At 62.2% G+C, this 16,826-nt stretch overlaps 1 protein-coding gene across 1 annotated transcript in view; it reads left to right on the top strand.

Annotated features, from left to right (window-relative positions):
- DYNC1H1 (dynein cytoplasmic 1 heavy chain 1) overlaps positions 1 to 15,840 on the top strand; it is a 61,441-nt gene extending 45,601 nt beyond the window's left edge. The window contains exons 47-78 of the mRNA XM_027521004.1: positions 125 to 339; positions 422 to 626; positions 1,620 to 1,793; positions 1,894 to 2,013; positions 2,181 to 2,301; positions 3,606 to 3,801; positions 4,168 to 4,285; positions 4,365 to 4,580; positions 4,865 to 5,077; positions 5,180 to 5,307; positions 6,831 to 6,984; positions 7,555 to 7,701; positions 7,805 to 7,955; positions 8,073 to 8,326; positions 8,421 to 8,555; positions 8,667 to 8,761; positions 8,869 to 9,043; positions 9,223 to 9,298; positions 9,955 to 10,115; positions 10,240 to 10,351; positions 10,447 to 10,507; positions 10,597 to 10,720; positions 10,813 to 10,926; positions 11,506 to 11,676; positions 11,757 to 11,974; positions 12,071 to 12,174; positions 13,462 to 13,673; positions 14,035 to 14,188; positions 14,589 to 14,731; positions 14,818 to 14,986; positions 15,171 to 15,298; positions 15,470 to 15,840. Coding sequence (XP_027376805.1) covers positions 125 to 339; positions 422 to 626; positions 1,620 to 1,793; positions 1,894 to 2,013; positions 2,181 to 2,301; positions 3,606 to 3,801; positions 4,168 to 4,285; positions 4,365 to 4,580; positions 4,865 to 5,077; positions 5,180 to 5,307; positions 6,831 to 6,984; positions 7,555 to 7,701; positions 7,805 to 7,955; positions 8,073 to 8,326; positions 8,421 to 8,555; positions 8,667 to 8,761; positions 8,869 to 9,043; positions 9,223 to 9,298; positions 9,955 to 10,115; positions 10,240 to 10,351; positions 10,447 to 10,507; positions 10,597 to 10,720; positions 10,813 to 10,926; positions 11,506 to 11,676; positions 11,757 to 11,974; positions 12,071 to 12,174; positions 13,462 to 13,673; positions 14,035 to 14,188; positions 14,589 to 14,731; positions 14,818 to 14,986; positions 15,171 to 15,298; positions 15,470 to 15,598 — 4,893 coding nt within the window. The 3' untranslated portion in view covers positions 15,599 to 15,840. The remainder of the gene's footprint in view (positions 1 to 124; positions 340 to 421; positions 627 to 1,619; positions 1,794 to 1,893; positions 2,014 to 2,180; positions 2,302 to 3,605; positions 3,802 to 4,167; positions 4,286 to 4,364; positions 4,581 to 4,864; positions 5,078 to 5,179; positions 5,308 to 6,830; positions 6,985 to 7,554; positions 7,702 to 7,804; positions 7,956 to 8,072; positions 8,327 to 8,420; positions 8,556 to 8,666; positions 8,762 to 8,868; positions 9,044 to 9,222; positions 9,299 to 9,954; positions 10,116 to 10,239; positions 10,352 to 10,446; positions 10,508 to 10,596; positions 10,721 to 10,812; positions 10,927 to 11,505; positions 11,677 to 11,756; positions 11,975 to 12,070; positions 12,175 to 13,461; positions 13,674 to 14,034; positions 14,189 to 14,588; positions 14,732 to 14,817; positions 14,987 to 15,170; positions 15,299 to 15,469) is intronic.
- The last annotated feature ends 986 nt before the right edge of the window (positions 15,841 to 16,826 follow it).

The following is a 16,826-nucleotide window of genomic DNA, read 5'->3' on the forward strand; positions in this document are numbered from 1 at the left end:
CAGCAGCCAGCCGCGCGGGTTGCGCTCCGCGGCGGGGCTCTGAGGACCAGCAGCCAGCCGCGCGGGTCGCGGTCCGCGGCGGGGCTCTGAGGACCAGCAGCCAGGGTACTGTCCTGTCTCCCAGGTGCCCGGCCTCTTCGAGGGAGATGAGTACGCCACCCTGATGACCCAGTGTAAGGAGGGGGCCCAGAAGGAGGGCCTGATGCTGGACTCGCACGAGGAGCTGTACAAGTGGTTCACCAGCCAGGTCATCCGCAACCTGCACGTCGTCTTCACCATGAACCCGTCCTCTGAGGGCCTCAAGGACCGCGCGGCAACCTCCCCTGCGCTGTTCAACAGGTACGCCCACTGCGCCCAGCTCTGCTTTCCAGGGGCAGGCCCCGCCCTCGGGAGCTGCTCTGAGACATGGGCGTCTTTGCAGGTGTGTGTTGAACTGGTTTGGGGACTGGTCCACGGAAGCTCTGTATCAGGTTGGCAAAGAATTCACCAGTAAGATGGACCTGGAGAAGCCAAACTACATCGTGCCTGATTACATGCCGGTCGTGTACGACAAGCTGCCGCAGCCGCCCTCGCACCGCGAGGCCATCGTGAACAGCTGTGTGTTTGTTCACCAGACTCTTCACCAGGTGGGTTCTGTCTTGAGGTCATGGGAGAAGCGAAACTGACCACCGTGCTGACTGGAACTGAGCTGATATAGAAGTAGCCCCCAAGGCACCTCGGGTCTGACATTGAACTGTCACCTGGGAAAGAGTGCCTGGTTCTCGCCTGCTTCCTGCCTCTGCCAGCGACGCCTCACCTGCTCGGGGCCCAGCTGCATGTTCTTGGGCCGTCTGGCCCCCTCCCCACGTTGACTCCATCTGACCTGTCTTGTGGCCTCTTTCCAGGCCCACGTCCTCCCCTGGCGCAGGGGGCCATGGTTTCTCTGTGAAGGGCCAGCTGGTTGGTGTTTCAGGCCTCAGGGTCCCTGCTCGGCCTCCCCGCTCTGCAGCAGTGGTGCGAGAGCCTCGTGGCCGTGAGCGAGCGGGAGCCCCACGTGCAGAGGCCACCCTGCAGGGCGTGACCTGCTGGCCGCTGCCAGCTGCCTCTCCGTGAGCTCTCTGTATCAAAGGAGTGCAGTCTGCCCCATCAGAGGGGTCTGTGAAGAGCACTCTGACCTGCAGGCATCCTGTGGGCCCTGCCCTCCCGCTCCCGCAGGCCACCTCCACCGCTCCCTGCCCTCTCCACACCTCCCTCCACCTGCGGGGACTGGAGATCTGCCTCACCCCTCTCGATGCCGTTTCTTATTTTGGTTCTGCTGAAAATCAGCGGAAGGTAGAGGAGGCGCACTGATGCCTGTGTAGTGACGACTAGTGTTGGGGGTCTTTTCCTGGGAAGTACACCCCTGCGGCCACCAGCACCACCCTCCTCCTCTCGGAGAAGCAGGAGGAGAAAGCTCCGAGGTGGGAGGGCTTCTCGGCGTCTCACGGGAGGCAGCCAGACCCGGTCTCGAGTGATGGGACTCCTGAGGTCTAGAGCCATGCCACCACACCACACCAGCAGAACGGTCTCATTTTGAGGTTAAATCGCGATGTGTTGAGGCTAAATCACGGAGAACTAACACGGTCGTCATGTTTCAAAAGGCGAACGCCCGGCTGGCAAAGCGAGGAGGCCGCACCATGGCCATCACGCCGCGCCACTACTTGGACTTCATCAACCACTACGCCAACCTGTTCCATGAGAAGCGGAGCGAGCTGGAGGAGCAGCAGATGCACCTGAACGTGGGGCTCAGGAAGATCAAGGAGACAGTCGACCAGGTGCGCCACAGCGCGAGAGGCCCTCGCTGGGGGCGCCGGCCCGCAGGTGTAGGCAAGCCCTGCGCGTTTCTGTTGCCCTGATGTGGCTTTTGCTCCTCAGGTGGAAGAGCTGCGTCGGGACCTCAGGATAAAGAGCCAGGAGCTGGAGGTGAAGAACGCAGCGGCCAACGACAAGCTGAAGAAGATGGTGAAGGACCAGCAGGAGGCCGAGAAGAAAAAGGTGCCGCTTCCTGTCCCGGGAACCGTAGCCTGTGTGGGCCGCCCGTCTCCGTCTCCCGGGTTTGTGTGCGCGTGTGTGTCCCAGGCGGCGTGAGGAGTGCTGTCTAGGGTTTCATTCAGCAAGTTAACCAGTGCTCACCCCAGAGCTGAGCCATGCTTTGTCTCTAGGTCATGAGCCAAGAAATTCAGGAGCAGCTGCACAAGCAGCAGGAGGTCATTGCAGACAAGCAGATGAGCGTGAAGGAGGACCTGGATAAGGTGGAGCCGGCTGTCATCGAGGCCCAGAATGGTGTGTGCTCGCCGCGGGGGCCTCGCGTTGGGGAGGGCGGGGGGCAGCAGGGCTCCCCGCAGGTCCCGGTGTTGTACATCCCCGAAAGCATCAGTGATAGGTCTCAGAAACCTCCTCTAACTACTTCAGACTGTCCTCATCTCTGAAAACGAAGTCCCCGTGGAGCGAGTCCACTCTTCCCATGCACGCATGCCAAGGTGCTTCAGTCGTGTCCAACTCTTTGTGAGCCCATGGACAGTAGCCCACCAGGCTCCTCTGTCCATGGGATTCTCCAGGCAAGAATACTGGAGTGGGTTGCCATGCCCTCCTCCAGGGGATCTTCCTGACCCAGGGATCAAACCCACGTCTCTTACGTCTCCTGCATTGCAGGCGGGTTCTTTACCGCTAGCGCCACCTGGGCCCTTTTTATGAGAAAAAGTTAACAAGATAAGTTTTTCATCAAAACATTCTCTTAACCTGGTAATGATTTCCTAAGTACACTGTTTGCAAATCCTCGGCTTGAATTCCATGTAGGGATGTCATGAAGCATGCAGTTTTGCTCTAACTGTTAAGAGTGTCGTGGTCGAGGCCGGCAGTGACGAGTCTAACACCGGCAGCCTCCTCCCCGCCTCCTCTTGCACCCCGGCTGCTGGGACACGTGCAGGAGGAGATGGTGACGCGCGCCCCTGTCCTTGTCTGCCCCGCACTGGGAGCGGCTTTCACCCTGGCCTTCCCGCCCACCAGCCTCAGACTTGTTTCGGGTCACCTGACGGCTTGTAGTCTTCACACCACAGAGGACTGGCGGTGACCTTCCAAACTGTGGGTTTTCATTGAGTTGGATTTGGATGAGGATTTAGGTCTCACCTGCCAAATGATCACTTTTAAAAGTGTTTTAATGAAAGTTCAGACTGGGAAAAAATGCACGTTTCTGCTTGTGGAACATGTTGGCCAATTTTTTTGAACTGTTAATTCCACATCTTCAGCCAGCCAGTAAAGACAAGTACTATGAAGATATCTTTGTTTAATGGGTGTAGCATAAATGAGCAATCTCATTCTTTAAAAGAGTATTTACGTCTTTACAGAGGTAAAGGAGTCAGGATTTGTGAGGCGTTTGTACAGATACTCTCCATTTTCCAGAACGTGGCGATCTGGGCTCAGCACCGGAAGGCCTTAGTAGTTGTTTTGGCCGCTGCAGCTACTCCAGAGGGTTTTAAGACAGGCCGTCCCACGTTGGCTCAGCTCTCCTGCGCGCGCACCCCTCTCTGCTGGGAGTTGCGGCGTCGCTGTGGTCTGGCCCCCCTCACCGCCCCTTCCCTCGTGCCCAGCCGTGAAGTCCATCAAGAAGCAGCACCTGGTGGAGGTGCGGTCCATGGCCAACCCTCCTGCCGCCGTGAAGCTGGCGCTTGAGTCCATCTGCCTGCTGCTGGGGGAGAGCACGACGGACTGGAAGCAGATCCGCTCCATCATCATGAGAGAGAACTTCATTCCCACCATCGTCAACTTCTCCGCCGAGGAGATCAGGTGGGCGGGCCCGGGCTTCTCCTTTCTGCTGGGGCCTGGGCGTCTCTGACATGGCCTCCAGGGGAGGCTGTGTCAGCTCACGGGTCACACAGACGCCTCTCCAGGCTGTTTCCACCCCAGAGAGCCAGATTCCCTCCCCTCGTTCCTGACAGCAGTTCTCTGATCCCTTGCCCCTGCTGTCCCCACAAGTGGCGGGGAGTGCAGAGCTGGCCCCGGGGAGCAGGGAAGGGGCGGGAGCAAGAGCCATGGCCTGGAGTGTCCTCCGTGGTCACCAGGGCGGCAGAGGGGAACTGGCTTTTGATTTCCGAAAAGCTCCTCTTCACTTAAGGCCTCCACATGCTTAGAAACACAGGTCTTCTTTTGCAGTGATGCCATAAGGGAGAAGATGAAGAAGAACTACATGTCCAACCCCAGCTACAACTACGAAATCGTCAACCGGGCCTCTCTGGCCTGCGGGCCTATGGTGAAATGGGCCATTGCGCAGGTGAGCAGCCCCACCAGGAGCCCCGGGCAAGGGCCTCCTCACCCGGTCGTGTCTAAAATCCACCCGTCCGCCTCGGCAGCTTAACTACGCTGACATGTTGAAGCGCGTGGAGCCGCTGCGCAACGAGCTGCAGAAGCTGGAGGATGACGCCAAGGACAACCAGCAGAAGGCCAACGAGGTGGAGCAGATGATCCGTGACCTGGAGGCCAGCATCGCCCGCTACAAGGAGGAGTATGCGGTGCTCATCTCCGAGGCCCAGGCCATCAAGGCGGACCTGGCGGCCGTGGAAGCCAAGGTCGGGTTGTGCTTGGGAGGCGGGTTTCCTGCCGCCCTGGCAGCGCTACCTCTGCGCGGGCTTGCCTTGTGGCTCACCTGGTAAAGAATCCGCCTGCAAGGCGGGAGACCTGGGTTTGATCCCTGGGTTGGGAAGATTCCCTGGAGAAGGGAAAGGCTACCCACGCCAGTATTCTGGCCTGGAGAATTTCATGGACGGCACAGTCCATGGGGTCGCGTAGAGTCGGACACGACTGAGCGACTTTGACTTCACTGACTGACTAACCTGTTTGATTTTCCTTTTAGGTGAACCGGAGCACAGCTCTTCTGAAGAGCTTGTCTGCCGAACGGGAACGGTGGGAGAAGACGAGTGAAACGTTCAAGAACCAGATGTCCACCATCGCTGGGGACTGTCTCCTGTCAGCCGCCTTTATCGCTTACGCAGGTTACTTCGATCAGCAGATGCGCCAGAACTTGTTTACCACCTGGTCCCATCACCTCCAGCAAGCCAACATCCAGGTAACTGTCTGCAGAGACTCTCAGGAAGGCAGGGGCCGACGTGAGGGTCCGTGAGCTCTCAGTGGCCTCACCGGAAGCCGCGCCATCCGCTCCCCCTCTCAGTTCCGCACAGATATCGCGAGGACGGAGTACCTGTCCAACGCCGATGAGCGTCTCCGCTGGCAGGCCAGCTCCCTCCCTGCGGACGACCTGTGCACGGAAAACGCCATCATGCTGAAGAGGTTCAACAGGTAGCGTGCTCGTGCGCGGCGAGGGGCGGGGAGGGTGCGTGGGGAGTGCTCCCGCTACCTGTGGAAGAGGTGAGCAGATTGGGCTGGGCCGGCAGGCTCGCCTCTGACGGCGGGCTCTGTACGGTCTCCTTCGTCCCTGTGTTGTGACTGTCCACAGTGACCCTCCCTGAGTGGCCCCCCTGTGACCTTGTGAAATTGATGTGCTTGGCTCTGTGAAAACAGACCGTCTCTTAAAATACTGTGAGAACTGAAAGCATCTGGCTGGAGTTAAGGGAAACTGCTGCCTGGTTTTGGCTTAAGGAGGCTGGAGTCAGAAGAGGAACAGGCCTGCCGCGGAGGGGGCTGACAGTGCCGTCCGGGCATCCCCAGGCCTGAGCCCGCGCAGAGGTTCCCTGGTGGACCCTCCCTCATCCGTGGCAGCTCCCAAACCCAGGCACCCTGGGTTTTCTTTCTGTTTTGAAAACCAAGCCCCGGGTTCCTGTCTCATCGTATCTGTACCTCTCGCTGTGTGTCGCTGTCCCCGGGGTCCAAAGAGGAGCCGACCGTCAGGTCTCAGAGGGCCTCGCTGGGGGCGCTGGTGGGCATGTCCACGCCGTGCGTCCTGGTGGGTCAGGGTGAGGGCTGCACTCACCTGTGCGAGAGTGCACACTGCAGTGCCCGTCCCGCAGAGCCTGCACGCGTGAACGTTCACGAGGACAGCGTGTGTCCTAGCAAAGGCCCGGAAGTGCCTCAGACGCCCCTCGTCCGGGCCAGTGACAAGGTCACTGTGTGTCTCCCCCCACCCCGGCAGGAAGCTGGGAGCCCTTCGTCCAGAGCCCCACACGGGGGCAGCTGCAGCAGATGGCAGTGCCGGCTGGTGTGCTCCGGGGCCGTGTGCATCTACAAATGGCCTGAACCTCCTCTGTGTACACAGAGCAGAAACCAGAGGCTGACGGGGGGAGGGGGGAGGGCTCTCACCACCTGCCCTTTTGTAGCCTCTGAATCCTGTACGATCGCGCGTAGTGTTACGTTATTTTTAAAAAACCTGAGTTGGCTGTGTGACCCTGAACAGAGGACGTTGGCCCCTTTGTGGCTCGTCTCCTCCTCTATAAGTAAGCCTGGTGTGGCGATCACACCTGTCTCACAGGGTTGCCGTGAGCACTGAGTGGGAGGGTCCGGCACACCTGCAGCTCATGAGTCTGCGGGACAGGGGTGCCAGTTCCTGCTCTCCAGGAGTCTGCCCCGCGGGCCAGCGAACCCACCCAGCCAGCCAAGCGCCTGTGCTCGGCCTTCACGGAGCGGCGTCCTTGCCCCAGAGAGACTAGCGCTTTGGCGTTAGCCCTTCTGAGCACTCTGCTTGAGTCACCGCCCCCACAGGAGGTCCTCAGAAGGAGGATTTTAGCACCAAGCCTTGGGTCACGTGGTCTCTCCTGTAAACTGGAGCCCACATCTGAGCCTGGGACACCTCCCCATCGCCCTGCTGGGCCCTGCCGTCATGTCCTCGGGCTCCCCTGGCATCTGACCGGTCCTTGGCCCATCCTCAGGTACCCGCTGATCATCGACCCCTCGGGGCAGGCCACAGAGTTCATCATGAACGAGTACAAGGACCGGAAGATCACGCGGACCAGCTTCCTGGACGACGCCTTCAGGAAGAACCTGGAGAGCGCGCTGAGGTTCGGCAACCCCCTCCTGGTCCAGGTGTGTGCCCCCGCCGCCAGAGGGAAGGCCTTCGGGCCGGGTCAGTGATCTGCAACGCAGCTGACACGCGTCGCAAAGCACGGTGCTGCCTTCTGGGCTTTGTGAGAAAGGGCTCCCTGGCAGTCCAGTGGTTAGGACTCAGCACTTTCACTGCTGGGGTGTGGAGTTGGTCCCTGGTTGGGGACCTAAGATCCCACCAGCCACGCGGCACAGCCCAAAAAGAAAAAAAAGCAGGGATAAAGCTGTGAGACAGCGCCATAGAAACCCAGTAGAAGCAGTGTTTGCCCTCTAACTCCACTTAGTCTGGACTAAGTCCCCTGGGGCTCTGAGACCTGTGCTGAGCTGTGGCCACCCTGCCGAGCACCCTGCTCAGCAGTGTGAGCAAGGAGCAGAGCCCTTCATCTGCTGAAGTAGACGTGGGCGCCTAGCGGCCACGTGTCACTCAGCACAGGTCTAAACCACTGGGAGCTGCTGGGGAGGTGTGTTTATCTGGAGCAGGAATCAGTTACATGTGGGTGGAAATACACTCTGTGAAATGCGCTGCTAACGACACCTCACGCACACACGCAGGATGTGGAGAGCTACGACCCCGTTCTGAACCCAGTTCTGAACCGTGAAGTCCGGCGGACAGGGGGCAGAGTGCTGATCACGCTCGGCGACCAGGACATCGACTTGTCGCCGTCCTTCGTCATCTTCCTGTCCACTCGCGATCCCACCGTAAGGCCCCGGGCAGCTGCCCACCCCACGGAGACGGGGCAGCGACGGGTAGGGCGCGGGACGCGACGACGCTGACCGGCTGCCCCGCCGCCCCTCCTGGCAGGTCGAGTTCCCCCCTGACCTCTGCTCCCGGGTGACCTTCGTCAACTTCACCGTGACTCGTAGCAGCCTGCAGAGCCAGTGCCTCAACGAAGTCCTCAAAGCAGAAAGACCCGATGTGGACGAGAAACGGTCCGACCTTCTGAAACTCCAAGGTACGGCTCCGGGTCCCTGGCTCTCGGTGCGTGTGGGGCTGAGCTTCCCCGGGACGAGGTGCCCCGGCCGCGTCACGGCAGCACCAGGGTGAACTCTGCGACTTCTGGTCGTTTCAGGGGAGTTTCAGCTGCGCCTGCGTCAGCTGGAGAAGTCTCTGCTGCAAGCTCTGAACGAGGTCAAGGGCCGCATCCTGGACGACGACACGATCATCACGACGCTGGAGAACCTCAAGAGGGAGGCCGCTGAGGTGACCAGGAAGGTGGAGGAGACGGACATCGTGATGCAGGAGGTGGAGACCGTGTCCCAGCAGTACCTGCCACTGTCCACCGCCTGCAGCAGCATCTACTTCACCATGGAGTCGCTCAAGCAGGTGGGCGGGCTGCGCCAGGGCTTCCCCCCCCCACCCCCCCCACCCCCCTCACCACCCGCGCACGCACACTCATGGCCCCCTCCACCGCCTCCAGATCCACTTCCTGTACCAGTACTCGCTGCAGTTCTTCCTGGACATCTACCACAACGTCCTGTACGAGAACCCCAACCTGAAGGGCGTCACCGACCACACCCAGCGCCTGTCCATCATCACCAAGGATCTCTTCCAGGTACAGCGCGGGCCGGCTGCCCCGGCGTGGGGTGCACCTCGGGCAGGGGGCGGGGATGCGTGCTCCAGGGACGGCGGTGTTCCAATGGCGCGCTCCGCGGCGTGTCTCCAGGTGGCGTTCAACCGCGTGGCCCGAGGCATGCTGCACCAGGACCACATCACCTTCGCCATGCTGCTGGCCAGGATCAAGCTCAAGGGCACCGTCGGGTGAGTCAGCTGCCCTAGCGCGGTGCCCCCAGAGGACGCGGTTGTCTCGGTGACAGCGGACGGGACCCCTGCCGAGAGGCCCTGGCTGACAGCTGCCCCCTCTCCAGGGAGCCCACCTACGACGCGGAATTCCAGCACTTCCTGAGGGGGAAGGAGATCGTGCTGAGCGCGGGCTCGACACCCAAGATCCAGGGCCTGACCGGGGAGCAGGCCGAGGCCGTGGTGAGGCTGAGCTGCCTGCCCGCCTTCAAGGATCTGATCGCCAAGGTCCAGGCGGACGAGGTGAGGGTCCGGTGAGCGTCCCCGGCGGGAGCTGGCCTCCTCCCAGGGAGTCGCCTGTCCTATAAAGCCCAGAACTTCGTGTTGTGTTCTCTCCCGTCAAACGTCGGACACGTCAGTCCAACCGCTCTGCCCAGAGGTGGGCAGAGCCCACGGTGATGCGTCCTCTGTTGTCCCCATAGCAATTCGGCATCTGGCTGGACAGCAGCTCCCCCGAGCAGACCGTGCCATACCTCTGGAGCGAGGAGAACCCTGCAAGTAAGCCCTTGGGGCCTGCCTCATTGTGGCCGTCCGAACCTGGGCGTGGAATGCACTTCGCTGGCTGAACGCAGGGACGGCCAGGGACAGAAAGTCACTGATTCCTGAGATTCGCATCTCAGTGTTAGAACCTGTGGGGGTGGCTTGGACATGGGAAAGCAAAAAATTTTCAGTTCCTGTTGCAACTCTTTTTGAAAGACTGAGAGGAATAGCCAGAAGGTCCCTGCCCGGGGTTAGGCGTTAGGAGAAGGGGGCTGTTTCTGAGTATGAGGCTCTGGGCCAGCCGGGTCCCGGGAGGGGGTGCGGGGGCCGGGGTTCAGCATGGACACAGGTTGGCGGTGGCTACCGAGTCTCTCGGGCTCTTCGGAGTCCTTCCTGAGCGGGCTCCACGTGGTCATTCAGAGTCAGTAGCCACCCGTCACCCACGGAGGGCCCTGGGCGGAGGTCTTGTCACAGCTGTGCCCAGAGGGTGCTGTGGTGAGGTGGGGTGCTGGCGATTCACAGGCAGAGAGGAAGAGGGGGTGTCCTGATCTCTGCGGTGTTGTTTGAGCAGAGTGTTGCCCCACTGTTTGTGGGGCAGGGGCCCGTGGCAGGGACAGCTGGGGGGCTGTCTCAGGCCTGTGCTGTCGCCGACCCTCCTCCCGGCCTCGTTCCAGCTCCCATCGGGCAGGCCATCCACCGCCTGCTCCTGATCCAGGCCTTCCGCCCCGACCGCATGCTGGCCATGGCGCACATGTTTGTGTCCACCAACCTCGGGGAGTCCTTCATGTCCATCATGGAGCAGCCGCTCGACCTGACCCACATCGTGGACACAGAGGTGCGCGCCGGCCCCGTGGGCGCTGAGCTGCCCGTCTGCATGAGCCCCCGAAGGGCCCTGCCCCTCGACGGGCGCACTGTTGGCGGGCCTCCCCCTCACCAAAGCCCGACTCCCCGGTCTGCAGGTCAAGCCGAACACACCCGTCCTGATGTGTTCTGTGCCTGGGTACGACGCCAGCGGGCATGTGGAGGACCTTGCTGCCGAGCAGAACACGCAGATCACGTCCATCGCCATTGGTAAGGGCAGTCGGTCTGTCCCCTCCCTGGGACTTCACGGTGGGGGGCGCTAGAGTCCAAGTCCGCCTGCTGACCCTTCAGCTGTCTGTCACCAGGCTCTACAGAAGGCTTTAACCAGGCAGACAAGGCAATAAACACAGCTGTGAAGTCGGGCAGGTAGGCTGCTTTGGTTTTGCTTCATGAGGCCCGAGTCCCCAAGGATTCCGGCCAGAGACGTGAGGCTGCGGCCTTCTCCCTGCCCACAGGTGGGTGATGCTAAAGAACGTCCACCTGGCCCCGGGCTGGCTGATGCAGCTGGAGAAGAAGCTGCACTCGCTGCAGCCGCATGCCTGCTTCAGGCTCTTCCTCACCATGGAGATCAACCCCAAGGTGCGGGGACCGAGGGCACTGGCCTGGCACCGGGCGGGGGTGGGGCGGCAGAGCCGAGCGCTCACGGGCGGCGGGCCCCGTGTGCCCCTCAGGTGCCCGTGAACCTGCTCCGAGCCGGCCGCATCTTCGTGTTCGAGCCACCCCCGGGCGTGAAGGCCAACATGCTGAGGACCTTCAGCAGCATCCCCGTGTCTCGGATATGCAAGGTGAGTGCCGCCGAGCTTGTTGTCGGGCTGGGGTGCAGGGCCGCACAGACGTCTGGGCGCCAAGCTGAGGCCAGGGCTTGTGGGCGGGAGGAGGGGGTCATGGCAGGAATTTTGCATCACAGGACTTCCCTGGAGGCCCAGTGGCTAAGCATCTGTACTTCTCCTGCAGGGGACCTGGGCCCAGTCCCTGCTCAGAGAGCTAAAATCCCACATACCACACGACGTGGCATTAAAAAAATAAAATTATCTACCAATTTTGTGTTTCTTAAGTCCTCTTTTATTTTGGGCCATAATCCACCCTTTCTGCCATTTTTAGAAACTTGTCTTCTGTGTACTTTCCTGTTGGCTGTATCATTTAGCTTAGCAGTGTAATCAGGAACACATCTTTATTAATAGAAAACTTGGTGTGGTTTTCTCCTAGCAACACCATTTGCATTAATGACTGAGGTCAGGGTGCCCCCAGTGTGAGTACGTGCAGAGCACTTTTTAAGACCTTGACTGCAGCAAGCCCTGGACTGTCTTTTTAGTTAGAACGGGCCTACATCCCGATGACCCTGTTCTTGCTAACTTCCCACCTAGTCTCCCAATGAGCGTGCTCGCTTGTACTTCCTGCTGGCCTGGTTCCACGCCGTCATCCAGGAGCGCTTACGATACGCACCCCTGGGCTGGTCGAAGAAGTATGAGTTCGGGGAGTCTGACCTGCGCTCGGCCTGCGACACGGTGGACACGTGGCTGGACGACACAGCCAAGGCAAGCGCGGGCTGCGCCGTGGGAGGGGCCCGTGAGGCCGCCGCTTCCGCCCCAGCCGTGACCCGCCTCTCCTCCCACAGGGGAGACAGAACATCTCGCCAGACAAGATCCCCTGGTCCGCGCTCAAGACCCTGATGGCCCAGTCCATCTATGGCGGCCGGGTGGACAACGAGTTCGACCAGCGTCTGCTCAACACCTTCCTGGAGCGCCTGTTCACCACCCGGAGTTTCGACAGTGAGTTCAAGCTGGCCTGCAAGGTCGACGGGCACAAGGACATCCAGATGCCGGACGGCATCAGGTGCGTGCCCTCCCCACCACCACCATGGGGCAGGGGGCCGGGGCACCGGGCACTTCCGGCCACGGTAACGTGTTAACCGGCGTGCTGCTGTTCCAGGCGAGAGGAGTTCGTGCAGTGGGTGGAGCTGCTGCCCGACACGCAGACGCCCTCCTGGCTGGGCCTGCCCAACAACGCCGAGAAGGTTCTCCTCACCACGCAGGGTGGGTACCCCCGCCCACTGGCCAGCCGGGCACTCCTCCTCCGACCAGCCCCCGGGAGGCAGGGAAACCCTCGGCCCAGGCGGTGTGTGTTCTGCAGCCTCCGTTCTGGGACACGGACTCGGGAGCTAGTACATGGGGTCTGGAGATTGCACTTAGATTTCTGTTTTGGGTTCAGAAGTGATGTCGTCTTTCCTCCTGTTCAATTTCTTTTAAGTTCCTGGCATTAAGTGACGTCTTAGAACTGTTAGTCTCTTTCTAGAAGGTATTTTTATTAGAACTTCAAGACTAGTCAAGAGATCATTTAACGCAGTGGTTCTCAAAGTGTGGTCCCTAGACCAACAGCCTCAGACGGACTGCAGCTTTAGAGATGCAGGTCCTCGGGCCCCACCCTTCCCCGGGCATCCGAACTAGGGGTGCCGGGACCCTCACAGGTGTGAGAAGTGCTCTGACCCAGGCTTCTCTTTACTGGAGAAGACTGACGTGCCCGAAGCCACACAGCTGGGGAACAGGACAGGCCCTCGATTCAGCTCTGTAACGAGGACCCCTAGCTGTGGGGCCCGCCTCCAGCCTGAGGACCACCTTGACTCAAGCCTCTCGCTGTGGGGTCGAGGCGCTGGGCCCCATGGTGACCACGAGGGAGGTCGGGCTGTCTGCGGTTGAGTCTCGATTTAGTTGGGACGCAGGGGAGGGTCTGAGGCGGGGGCCTGGGTGGGCGCCCTCCTGTGCAGAAGCGCGTGCTCAGAGCATGCAGAATGCCGACTCTGGTGCCTCCTGCCAGGAGTAGCTTCGGGGTCCCCTCGGCACCGCAGCGAAGGTGTCTGAGCCCCAGTAAAGCCGGAGCTTTGCAGAGAAGCTCGCCCCCAGGCCCGTGCAGGAGGCCCTGGGCTAAGGGTGCCCAAGGTCGTGTGTCCCACCTGGAGGCTGTGAGGTTTGAGCCCCAGGGGCCCGGCCAGGGAACAGCTCAGCGCTGGACTCGGAGGGAGCTCTCTCTGAGGCCAGGACCCTGGGCACAGGCCGAGCCCGGGGCACTCAGGAGGCCACCTGCTCCCCGATGACCGTGGACGCGTGAGCCTTGGCGCCGTCTCTGGTGTCTGCGCGCAGCCTCGGTGCGGCCCCAGCGGTCGTGGCTCCACCCGTGGCGTTGGGCCTTCTCCCCGGCCAGCCTGCCCTCGGTGCCGTAGGGACGGGTGCCCGCAGGGCACCTCACGGGGCGCAGGGCCCCCGGGTAGACGCGCAGGGAGGCCTCCGCGCTCAGCCTGGCCCCCCCGCGCCCCTGCCCCCGCCCAGGTGTGGACATGATCAGCAAGATGCTGAAGATGCAGATGCTGGAGGACGAGGACGACCTGGCCTACGCAGAGACGGAGAAGAAGGCGCGGCCTGACTCCTCGTCCGACGGGCGCCCCGCCTGGATGCGGACGCTGCACACCACCGCCTCCAACTGGCTGCACCTCATCCCGCAGACGCTCAGCCACCTCAAGCGCACGGTGGAGAACATCAAGGTGGTGGCCTCGGGCCTGGGGCTGGGGCGGCCCTCCTGGGTGGGGCTGGGCCGGGCGGGTGAGTGCTGTCTCAGGGCAGGTGTGCGCCTGGGCCAAGCCGGAGGGCCCAGCCTGGAACGCCCGAGAGTGGAGGAGGTCAGTGACCCTCCGGGACGCAGGGGTGCTTCCCCGTCTTCACAGGGTGGTCCGGAGCTGCTGTGGTCAGGCGCCCACAGCTTCACACCGAGTCTAGTTCAAGGTCGAGTTCCGGCAGTGCTGCAAACCCAGGGCTCCCGAGGCCGAGTTACTGCCAGTTTCCTTCCTCTTCTCCGATCCCCCTCCCCGCTCCACCCCAGCCTTCTGTCTCTCCCTACGACCGTAGGATCCTCTGTTCCGATTCTTTGAGAGAGAAGTGAAAATGGGTGCCAAGTTGCTCCAGGACGTGCGCCAGGACCTTGCCGACGTGGTGCAGGTGTGCGAGGGCAGGAAGAAGCAGACCAACTACCTCCGCACGCTCATCAACGAGCTGGTGAAAGGTGGGCAGCTGGGGGCTCCCGGGAGCTCAGGAGGGCAGCTCGGCACTCACCCCGACCCCCCCGCCGGGCCCACACTCCCAGGACCTGGCTCCTGCTGCCTCACTGAGCATCTGCCAGGACCTTGCCTCGCGTCCCGCGGTCCCGAGTTCTAGGACCGAGGGAGGGCAGGGCGAGGCCCCAGGCGTCTCACCTGGCCGCACCGCCCGAGAGGGGGTGTCTGCAGCTGTGGTTCCTCGGGGCGGTCGTGCTCCCCCCTCACTCCCCCGGGGGTCACGCACACTGGGTGTGGAGCAGGTGTGGGGGTGCACCGGCCAAGGGAGGCCGTGGAGCCCACACGGGGGGCCCGCCAGCGCTCGGCAGAGGGGCTGTGGGCACTGACGCGGGCGGGCCCTCCCTGCAGGGATCCTGCCCCGGAGCTGGTCACACTACACGGTGCCCGCCGGCATGACCGTCATCCAGTGGGTCTCTGACTTCAGCGAGCGGGTCAAGCAGCTGCAGAGCATCTCGCAGGCGGCCGCCTCCGGGGGCGCCAAGGAGCTGAAGGTGCGGGCGGCTCTCCAAGGCCGCTGCGGGCCTGGGCGGGGGCCCTCAGGGGGAGGCCGGCCCTCACCCGCAGCTCTCTCCTCCAGAACATCCACGTGTGCCTGGGCGGCCTGTTCGTGCCCGAGGCCTACATCACCGCCACCCGGCAGTACGTGGCCCAGGCCAACAGCTGGTCCCTGGAGGAGCTCTGCCTGGAGGTGAACGTCACCACCTCCCAGGGTGCCACACTGGACGCCTGCAGCTTCGGGGTCACCGGTGAGCGGGCTCCCGCCCAGCTTCCCTCAGGCCCCCCTGCCCCGTCCCCAGCCTGTGGCTCAGCCACCGCCCCTCACGGGCTGCCTGCTAGCGGTGCCCGCGTGGCCGTGCCTGGTTAGTGCCCCCAGGCTGTGCCCGCAACAGAGCCCCCGGGGTCCTGACCGCCCCACCCGCACCCCCACAGGCCTGAAGCTCCAAGGGGCCACGTGCGCCAACAACAAGCTGTCACTCTCCAGCGCCATCTCCACCGCCCTCCCCCTGACGCAGCTGCGCTGGGTCAAGCAGACAAACGCAGAGAAGAAGGCGAGCGTGGTGAGCGCCCCTTCCCTCCTCCGTGATCAAGTGACTCCGTGCGCACCCCCTGGGCACTAGGGCTGTGTCCCCGCCGTGGCCCCCCGGGGGACTCGCACCGCTCCCTGCTCGGGTGGGCCCCGCCCCCGGGGCTGCCTCCCCTCGCACAGCCAGCGCCCTGCCTTCTCCCAGGTGACCCTGCCTGTCTACCTGAACTTCACCCGCGCCGACCTCATCTTCACGGTCGACTTCGAGATCGCCACCAAGGAGGACCCGCGGAGCTTCTACGAGCGCGGCGTGGCTGTGCTCTGCACTGAGTGAGCTGCCTTCCAGTCCCCTTGTGTGACAGTGATTGATACTTAACGTTATTCATTATGAAAGCCTACGGAAGGTTCACTGTTTAAAGTGTACGGACTTGTCAAGGCAACGTCGCTGGTGCGAGGCTGGAAGCTGCAGGACGTGGAAAAAAGCCGGACGGTTGGGAGGTGGAGCTGGGAGGGACCCAGGGCCGCGGTTCTGAGGGCCGAGGTGGGGCTTGTTTTATGAAATAAAACACTAAGCATGACTTGGCTCCGGCCTCTCGTCTCATCTCTGGCTTTGGGGGACACCCGGGAGCCCGCATGACTCCGGCAGCCCGGCTGGCCCGCCCCAGACCCGTGACGCGCACCTCCGGGGCCCAGCCATGGTCCCTCCGCAGGGAGCCCTTGGCCTCCGGGCTCTCCGTCCCCACAGTCCTGGGGTGCCAGGTGCGGCCTCCTGTGGAATGGGTTCCTGGTGCGTCCGGAGCCTCGAGAGCTCCCGGTGGCTGGGTGACTGGCCGGGCATGGCACCAGCCCTGCAATAAAGACCTGCTCGTCCTGGTGGGAAGCGAGCTCGGCTCCAGAGGGACAGCCTGAGGCCCCACAGCACCCCCTATCCAGCCTTGTCCCCCCAACCCCAGACAGCGGACGGACCGCAGAGCCAGAGCTGCCGCCCACCTGGCTCCGGGACGTGCCCTCTGGGGTCCCTTGGGGGGCTGAGCGCTGTCCAGAGCTGTGTTTGACTGAAAATGGGGGCCCATTTTGAATGCTTTCCTCTAAGCCAACAAATACAGCTTTTGGTGGCTCAGACAGTAAAGCGTCTGTTTACAATGTGGGAGACCCAGAAAGATCCTCTGGAGAAGGAAATGGCAATCCACTCCAGTACTATTGCCTGGAAAATCCCATGGACAGAGGAGCCTGGTAGGCTACAGTCCATGGGGTCGCAGAGTCCGACACGACTGAGCGACTTCACTTACTTACTACTCATTCTCGTCACCCAGAGTATTTAGCAGTGCCGCAGTCTCTCGACCGGAAGCTGCTAACACCGAGGAGACCCCCCGGAAAGCCTGACCCTCCCGTGCCCACCCCATTTACAGTAGGTCCCGAGCACAGAGGCCTGTTGGTGCTGGGCAGGGATTCCCGGTGCAGGAGGAGGACCGCCGTCTTCAATGCCCCAAAGGCCTGGCTGGGGAGGAGGGGCCGCTGCAGCCGCCAGACCCTGGTGCCCGAGTGTCCTGGGGGTGGATGTA

The sequence above is a fragment of the Bos indicus x Bos taurus genome, chromosome 21 (genome assembly GCF_003369695.1).
Source record: "Bos indicus x Bos taurus breed Angus x Brahman F1 hybrid chromosome 21, Bos_hybrid_MaternalHap_v2.0, whole genome shotgun sequence".
NCBI lineage: Eukaryota > Metazoa > Chordata > Mammalia > Artiodactyla > Bovidae > Bos > Bos indicus x Bos taurus.